Below are 9,520 nucleotides of genomic sequence, written 5' to 3' on the forward strand. Positions count from 1 at the left end.
TGAATCGACAGCTCTAAGGGGCACAGATCGAGGAATTGTTCCTGAACAATCAGGTCGCAGATTCCTTCATACGTCTTGGGAGTTTTGGACAGCTCGATCCACCTGTTAAGGTAACTGCCCAAACGTACGACGTACTGGTCCGGCCCCTCCCCCTCCCTGAGGAACTTCAGAACGGAACTTTTTCCTGAACCCGTCTTCTGTGAGCTCATATCTCTTGAGGATGGCGTCCTTCACTTTATCGTAGTCTTGGGCATCGTCATCAGATAGCCTGCTGTACACATCCAGTGCCCTCCCCGTGAGTAGGGCACTCAGTAGAGACGCCCACGTGTCTTTCGCCCAGTGGTTGGCACGGGCAAACCTCTCAAACCTCAAGAGGTACCCATCTATTTCTTCGCCTTCCGTAAAGCTTGGTAGTCTCGGCGTCTTAGCCTTGACGTCTCCTGCACCTTCTTTCTTGGCCTTATGGTACTCGATTTCCGCCTGCCGTACCTTCAGCTCTTCCATCTCCAGCCCATGTCTTCTTTGAGCCTCTTTCTCCTTAGCCTCATTCTCCCTCTGAGCCTCTCTTTCCTTGGCCCGTTCATCTCTTTCTATAGCCTGCTGGGCCATCACAAACTTCAGGAGGTTTTCCCCCTCCAAGCCCATCTCCTTGCCTTGTTCGATTAGCTTATCCATGGCTGACACAGGTACACCACCCCCTAGCCACAGTCAATGAACGGTCCCTGCAATCAATGCACTATCCCTGATCTCTGTCTCTGTCTCTGATAAAAGTGGGACCAGATGTGATCGGTGAAACCCTACTCTAGAGTGCAATACTGGACTAGCCCTAGCGGTAGCTATCTGTCAACAACTCCTGACCACATCCATCAAAAGCACATTCCTAAGCAGAGTAACCTCACAACAACACAAGACTTTTAGAAAATACACTTCTAGGAGATACAGACTTCTACTAAGTTCTAGAAACTCGCAACAGGTCAACAGAACAACGAAATACACCAACTGTTACCAGCTGCTTCAGTCTGCTCTCTCTCTGCCACTGTCCTCAATCATATGATAGTTCCTACAGTTCAGTACATGAATCCTTTAAGACAGTCCCGCTGCTCACTCCTCGTCGAGTCGTCAATCTCCGGAAAGCGTCCATACAACACTGCTGGGCTCCACAGCGTCCCGTCTTCTCCTGGAATTCCCTCCTGGACTCTCCTCTTGCTTCCACCGCTTCCACTGACCGCCCCGTGAAGCACCAATCCGCGATCTTTGCCGTTGTATCCACACAAAGTCCGCTGGTCTCCGCTGGTCACAGCCTTCTTCTCTGGCTCCCACGTGCCCTGATTCTGTAGACGTTTGATCTCCAGCCTCAGCCTCCAACCTTGCACGATCACCACAAGGTCCACTGATTTCTGCTGGTGATACAATCTTCTCCTCAGGCTCCCACGTGCACTGATTCTGTCCGGGTCCTGTGGACGTCTGGTCTCCAACCTCAGCCTCCAACCTTGCACGATCACCACAAGGTCCACTGATTTCTGCTGGTGATACAATCTTCTCCTCAGGCTCCCACGTGCACTGATTCTGTCCGGGTCCTGTGGACGTCTGGTCTCCAACCTCAGCTTCCAACCTTGCACGATCAGCACAAAGTCCACTGATTTCTGCTGGTTACAACCTCCTCTGGCGATTCCTGACCAACTATCCTGCCGACAACGCCAATGTTACAAGTTCCTCTTAAATCTCCAAGAACAGTCGGACACACACCAAATTCAAAGTTCCACAGCCTTTATTTTCCACACCCTTACTCCAGGGCTCCTGTTGTGTCCCAAACTGTGCCCGTCCCGTTCCGTGCCTGAGCGGGCACAGAACGGGACACGGCCTGACTGTCCAGAACCGTGCCCGGAGGTGCTGTCAATCATAGTGATTGGCGGGAACCTAAACATAATTATTCACGCCCACGATTTCTTATATGGCTACATTACGTGAGATATAGCGAGTCTGTGTACAGCATGTGCTTTCAAAACGCAGTTTTCTCACAACTTAGTCTTATGTTTGGTCGACATGAACTTAGATAATAATATACAGAGACTAGTTAATACAAGATAGAAACTCTCTTGGAACACATGTTATGAGAACTATGTTCAGTCCCCTAAAGCCGCAAGCCTACATAATACGTGTCCAGAACTGTGTGCGGCCAGGCACGGTTCTGGATAGTCCCCCGCGTGTCCCAGAATGTAGATTTTCCCCAGGCACGGTTTGGGACACGCGCCGAGTGTCCCAAACCATGCCCAAGCTCGGTTTGGGACAAGACACCCGCGTGTCCCAAACTGTGCTCAGTCCCCAGGCACGGTTCGGGACACGCGCCGAGTGTCCCAGACCGTGCCCGGGCATGGTTTGGGACAAGGCCATCGCGTGTCCAGAACTGTGCTCGACCTGAAGCACGGTTCTGAACGAACACTTCGTTTATCTACAAGTTGATTTGCTCTACTCTGGCGTGGATACGCGTCAGGACTATCCAGGTCCGTGCGTGGGGTTGGTGGATAAGCAAGTGTTGTTTCCGATTGCAGGAGTGAGCTTGGGTCAGTCTGCTTTCTTGGGTATACTACGTACTGTGTTGTATCAAGAACTGTGTTCGCACTGTGTTGCAGAATGATACAAGACACTCTGTTTGGACACTACGTGTAATCGTAGACCAGCGTGAAATGTAAAAATGTACTTTACAGAGCAAGAATTACACCGATTCTTTCTTATTCTTGCCCCGACGAAAAACAAAGATGGCGGCCTAAAACAGTAAACAACACCACGAGAAGGCTCCTCCCTCAAAACACTAAGCTCCGCCCCCAAAGCACGGAATGGGACAAGGTCCTTGTGTGTCTAGAACTGTGCCCGATCAGGCACAGTTCGGGACAGTCCCCGCATGTCCCGAACTGTGCTCAGTCCCAAGGCACGGTTTGGGACACGCGCCGTGTGTCCCAAACCATGCCCAGGCATGGTTTGGGACAAGGCACGGTTTGGGACACAACAGCTCCCTTCTCAGAATGCCCAAACAGACTACCCCTCTCCCCTCTGGAATGCCTTCCTGACCTCGATATTCCATTCCGGGCTTAACCGTTACTTATCAGGGAAGGGTATAGACCCACACATGTACTGGCAATTTTCTCTAGCATGTAACACTGTGCATTTTTTCATTATAACACTGACCGTTACAGGATTTTTTTCATGAATTATATATCATTGTATACCTTCACAAGTCAGCAGTGTGCCCTTCCATTCCCCATCGCTGCCACAGGTAAGCGTTGTGGTCCCGTTCTCGGACTGAAATCCCGTCTTGCAGCGGTAAGTGGCCACGGAGCCAGTGGTCGTTGCAGTCAGACTTACTTCAGTATGGGAGGGCAGCAATGGACATCCGCAGTCCGCAACTAAGGAGAAATTTTGAATTCACGCGATGTACATTATGGGACAATCAAACATTAAAACAATGAAAGAAGGTCACCATTCTGGAGCGAGAAAGCAGATGGTTCGAACGAGGAGTCAAGGAAGCTGTAAACATCAGGTCCCGCTCCCCGTCCCTCAACCGCGATCAAGTGCCAATTAAACTGTTCTCCAACTTAACCTTCTTTCTGCAGGGGCCTGGGCGATATCCACTTTACATGGCCTTTGCAAGTGTCGCGTGTTATGCGTGGCTTGGACAGAGTGGTTCAGTCGCAAATTCTGTTATTTCCTTCTATCGTTTTAGTTGAAAGCAGTTCAAAAGACATAAAAACCATTTACGATAGAAAGTATATAATATTATATTAATTAACAAGAAGAGAGGTCGGAATAAAATTGGTCAGAAAATTAAAAGTAGTTTTCCCATCTCTGTGACAAACAACATTAGCTGGGAAGACGTCATATTTTATCCTTCCACCACCTGCTTGGTGAAAACCCGGGACTAGCCCATTGACATTATCGTTGGCAACTTGTGCGAAGTGTATCATATTTGCATTGGAAACAAAACTTAATCGAGCTGCTCCATCGCCCCCAAGCCATATATACACAAACTCTTTCAATCGTTCGCCAATTGAGTAAAATAACCTTGTAGTCGAAAAAAAAACATACCAGCTGTTGTAGCCATTGTTCCACTTGCGTCTGGTGAAATTGAAAGCTGAGTTGTCGTTACATTGATTGACAATGTACCTGTGGTCGGCTCTGTTGGTGTAGTCGTGTTGAACACCGTGGTCAGGTCTGCTGCCGTGTTAAATGAAGTGGTCGGCTCCGTTGTTGTGTCAGCCACATCTTCATCAATGGGACCGTCACTGTCATCATCTCTGGGGATTAAAATGTTTATGTTGATATCATGAAGTCTAGTTTCTGATTGACATTTAGTCTCAAGACAAGTAATAAAATATTATACATTTGCTGTGTTTAATAACCGATGTTTACCATCGAGCCTATGCCAGTAAAATTGCCATGAGGTTTGCACAAACAAAATCTCCGAAAAGATAAAAACAACTGGTTAATTGATACGCCATGTTTGATACGAATGGAAAAGGCACAGAGTAAAATACATTATTGATAGATATCATTAGATAAAACGATTAGAATTCGAACTATCAGACAAAAGCTGTAATATAGGGAAGGTAAAACACAACCCTTACATTCCGTTCAGTTGCTCCTCGTCCACCAGTTGGTCACAGTCGTTGTCGATTCCGTCGCCGACTATTGGTTCTGTGACGTCACATCCACCTGGAATGCTGGCCAGTCGGAGACCCAGGGGAAAACCGACGAAGCCACTGTGAGAGAAGCCGTAGTAGGTTAGGGAGAAGATGACATTCGCGGATTCGTGTTTGATCTTGTGTGTTCCATCACCATTATTAGTGCCGATGTAAAGCTGCGTAGCGGACAAATCAGAGTCCGGGATGGGAGACCAGATCGTGTTGGAATGTAGTGGGTTGCCGTCATACGTCAGCCCTGACGTTTCTGACGTCTTGATGACGATGTTTACGTAGTGGACGTAGGACGAGATCCATGTGTTGACATTGGTGAAGGTGTAGTCGGCGGCGAACTGCTCCACCGAAGGCAGGTACATCATGAAAGAACCCCCGCCAAAGTAGTTCCAACTAAACCCCTTGCTGTACTGCAGTACCATGATAGGCTGGGAGGACGTGATGGACTTGTAGGTGTTGGACGAAAAGTCCAGCTCCCAGAACTCGCCTGCGCCTAGCGTACGAGGCGATATACCGGTGACTTTCACAGTGGTGCCGTTTCTGGCAGCCACGATGCGGAAGATGTCGCCTGCTTGACGCCCGGCTAGCGGGACGGTGACGAAGCGACGTCCCCAGGTGTTGACGGGCGGGATGTGTTCAACTAGATGATCACACCAGCCGTACTGAGTTGGCACACTGGTACACCACACGCCAGACATGACGGACACCGGCTTGTCGGACACAATGTGGGTACCTGTAAGGTCCGACAGGTTCCAGCCCTGAAACTGTATAGCCTCCAGACGGTCTAGCGAGAACGCGATGACGCTCCCGGCATTATAATACGTGTCGTTATGGTACACAGTCCCTTTAACAGTGACGTTGATCAAGGTGTCATTTTCAACACCGAAGATGGCGAATTCGGACGGATTCCCCCGATACGCAGGAGTGTACGAAACAACGAAAAACTCTTTGCCGAGAACGTCAACAGGAAGACCCAGGAAACCGTCTGTGTTCAGTTCCCCCTTGTTCACGCCGTACAGGATAATATCGTGGTCGGCGGTGACGAGGACGCCTTTCTGAGCCCGCTCGTCTCCCCTGAGCATTAAAGAGCGTGGCAGGGTGACCTCCTGTACAGCTGCGTCAGTCACGATAAGCTGCTCCGTGTAGTTGGCACCTGGGGCAGTGATGGTGACGATGGCGGGTTCTGAGCTCGCGCTGGTGAGGAGCAGCTCCAGTTCGCTGTATCCGTTTTCGTAGTTCTCTAGAAATCCAACCACAAACTCTGTTCCTCTGTTGTCCGGAGGCGTCAGCACTGACGAGAGACAACGTCACGTTAGTTAGGATTTTATATTTTGAACTTGTGTGTGGAGCCGGAGAAAGAGGGACTTGATATTGATATCTACAGAGCTCTATACAAAACTGAACCATGACGCCAACCAAAGAATTGACTTATTAGGGCGCAGAGCTCTCCGTGTTGCGCAGAGTTACGTGACGAAGTCTTTATTTGTGACACAGTACTGGCTGTATCGCCTACTACTCACATTGAATTGACTTGATATCTACAGAGCTCTATAGAAAACTGAACCCGTGACGCCAACCAACGAATTGGCTTGTTTTGGCGCAGAGCTCTGCGGGGGTATCGCGGAGGGCTGCACGAGCGACCTCCATGGAGGAGCTCTGCAGAGCTGAGGGCTGAACGAGCAACCTCCATGGAGGAGCTCTGCAGAGCTCCTCCATGGAGGTTGCTCGTGCAGCCCCTATTGCCAATTCCTTTTGTCTTTTACCAGTGAACGTTTATACTGTCAAGCAGATGGTCTATATCTGTTGATATTTTTTACCTTCACAAGTCGGTGTAGCATCACTCCATGTCCCGTTCGGCTGGCAGGTTATATTGGCAGTTCCCAACAGCTGATATCCAGCTATACAGTTGTACCCGACTGTTTGTCCTGATGTAAAGTTACTGTTGTTATCTCTGATCCCATTGGCTGGCATACCAGGATCCCAGCATTGGCCTGCTGTACTGCCTGGAAGAAAATAGTATGGACTCCCTTCCTCGCAGTTAATGTTGCATCATAACATTAGAACATACAAATCATTGAGAAAAATAGTCCAAACGAAAAAAAAAGTTCTTATTAAATAACATACCAATTCCTAAGCATACTTTAACATGGTTTTTATAAAGAGTACAACCTAAGACCTTACTTGTGTAGGAAAAGTTGAACCCCTGACGGGTGACACTGTAGTCAGATGTAAACCTCAGGAACATCGTGTTAGATGTGCTGATGATGGGGCTGATTGGCCACGGGTCACCTGTTAACCTGGAAATTAAAAATAGATAAGATTTAACATATACTATTTTAATGTACTTGGATTCAAGACTGTTTTCTTTCAATATTCTAATAACTTGAATACCCCATAATGATTCTTCATCACCGTCACATTGTTTAAATACTTTAGAAATGTTTGAAAGCATTCAGAAGACTTATATACATTCAAGTGATAACTAACAATAATATAAGAAGTAAATAATAACGAAAATCACTGTAATTACAATGACAATAAAGATATGATATGATATGACAATAGAAACAGTAATGATAATAATGATAATAATATTATTAGTTGTGAAATATAAGGGTCAAACAACAAAGGGATTAATGCGAATGTTTAGATGCTGTTTTAAGTTACAATGTGAGTTCTTATTAGAGTGTTGTTATGTCGTTAGGAACATTACCTCTGTAATTCTGCAGCATTATCACTGGTTCCATCGTAGATGGTCAAAAAGTCATACCCTTCTTCGGTGTCGAAATTGTCAAACGCAAGACGAATGATGCTTGCCTTTGGTACAGTGATCGACCACTGGTAGTTCTCATTGTTGCCATAGTTACTGGGAAACTTCGGTGACGTCAAAGGCCCTCCAGAGGGACCCGTCATGTTGATTCCCCTTCCAGTAACACTGGTATTTACTGGAGATTCTGCCGCGCTGGTTACTGAGAAGTGAGAAATAACATCATGAGGACAGGTAATGTAAGGTCATTACGGAGAAAGCGTAGTCCATATAGATGTATCTGGGCCTACACTAACTCCATCCCATACCTATGGTAACATATTTTGGGCAGTTTACCGAAGAAAGTTATTTACATTTTTCTTTGGGTACACCAATGAATTCCTGTCGCTGAGCCTTAATGAACTTCCAGAACCGCTTCTTTGTTTGTTTGTTTGTTTGAGCATTTATTTCAACTCGATCTGTAACTATGTTACATGCTCTAATCGGCCGCTATTTCGGCCGCTTTTCATAGAGGTCGAGCGTGGAGGAGTGTCAGGGGGTCATAACACAAATACTACTTGCTCACAAATGAAAACAAAGTAATAATTATATACATAAGGTAACTCACACAAAGTAAATAAATAAACAAAATGGCAATAACTAATAAATAACTCATAAGTCGTTGTGTCCAAAGTCGTTCAGTCAAAGTAGGTTACGATACTAGCAGTCTTTTAAAGGTGCTAAGAGTAGGTGCTGCTCTAACATGCTGAGGAAGAGCGTTCCATACAAGCGAGCCGGAGTAGGCTAGGGATCTCCGGTATGTTTCTCTTAATGGCATCGGTACCGCAAGGAGATCAGTCGCGCTTCTGGGTCCCTTCTTCTAAACCCTCTTTGATAGAACTGTTTATATACTGGCGCCTGGCACGCTTGAGGTCTCTTGCAGTCTTTCTGCTCGTTTGGGGAAGACGACAGTGATCCAATAGGTGGTGGGGGTGTTTCCAGTGTTGCAATATTCCGGACCAAGTGCGGGAGCAAATTAAAACATGACCGTCTCCAGCGCGCATGCGCACTCTCCTCAGTTAGTAATGATATGATTAATTTTTTTTTCAAGTTGGATGTCATTTGGTCCAGAACTATTGGTTTGTCTTTTCAGTTTAAGGCAAAACATAAGCAACGGTTACCATAGAAAAATATCCACAAGTTCCATGTGTTTTTAAGCCGTTTTCCATTAACCCTATCTAGACCGGGGGGGGGGGCTAAAAGTGCCCGCGGCAACTTTGATGTCACATAGCGTATGAACGGCTAGGGCTAGAACCGCCAAACTTGGTGACTTTTCCTAGAATATTGTTGGCAACGAATCTGTACCAATGGAATAAGATTTTTCTTGTTGCCATGGCAACGGGTTTCTAAAAGGCATTTTTTGCCAAATTTAATAATTTCCATTTAAATAACAGAGTTTTATGGGTTTTATGTCAAGTTACACATTGTTTCTAATATTAACAACATCACATATAATAACATGTAAATTTTATTATTAAAATGAATAATTCATGCTAATTTGATGACGTCATTGGCCAAAATCTAAGATGGCGGACCATATCATTAGATCAGGTAAATACAGCTTATTTTCCTTAAAATTTCATCAATACTCCCATTTCCTTTTACAAAAAAGGTTCATACAAACGTCTTTAGTCTGTTTACAATGTATTTTAGGCTTTATCCTGAAAAAAACAACTATTTTTCAAAATTCAAGATTGATGATCCAAGATTGCGGATAGGTAATATATGCATGACGTCATTTTATGACGTCACCGGTGTTGCTATGGGCAACATAAGACTTAGTACATCCTAATATTCTGTCATAAACACGTTTGGTAAAGTTATGTCGTATACTGTTTAGTTTACAGGGAATAACCTATCTAGACGGTTTTGGCCAATGAAATCACATTAATGACGTCATAATAACGTCATATTACGTCACAACGACATTAAAATTGTACATATGATAAATTTTTACTAGTACACCATACTCTAAAAATTTGGTGGTCCTACGATATACCGTTCGCGAGTTCTGAGGGGGGGGGGG

General features: G+C 45.8%; 1 protein-coding gene across 2 annotated transcripts in view; it reads right to left on the minus strand.

Moving 5' to 3' along the window:
• Positions 1-9,520, minus strand: part of LOC109472424 — a 66,449-nt gene that overhangs the window by 31,524 nt on the left and 25,405 nt on the right. For both annotated transcript variants that reach the window (XM_019772192.1, XM_019772193.1), the window contains exons 18-23: positions 7,402-7,657; positions 6,870-6,985; positions 6,506-6,691; positions 4,620-5,979; positions 4,081-4,289; positions 3,225-3,401 (exon numbers count right to left, since the gene is read on the minus strand). In XM_019772192.1, the coding sequence (XP_019627751.1) occupies positions 3,225-3,401; positions 4,081-4,289; positions 4,620-5,979; positions 6,506-6,691; positions 6,870-6,985; positions 7,402-7,657 (2,304 nt within the window). The remainder of the gene's footprint in view (positions 1-3,224; positions 3,402-4,080; positions 4,290-4,619; positions 5,980-6,505; positions 6,692-6,869; positions 6,986-7,401; positions 7,658-9,520) is intronic.

The sequence above is a fragment of the Branchiostoma belcheri genome, unplaced genomic scaffold (assembly GCF_001625305.1).
Source record: "Branchiostoma belcheri isolate BF01 breed outbred unplaced genomic scaffold, Haploidv18h27 scaffold274, whole genome shotgun sequence".
NCBI classification, from domain to species: domain Eukaryota; kingdom Metazoa; phylum Chordata; class Leptocardii; order Amphioxiformes; family Branchiostomatidae; genus Branchiostoma; species Branchiostoma belcheri.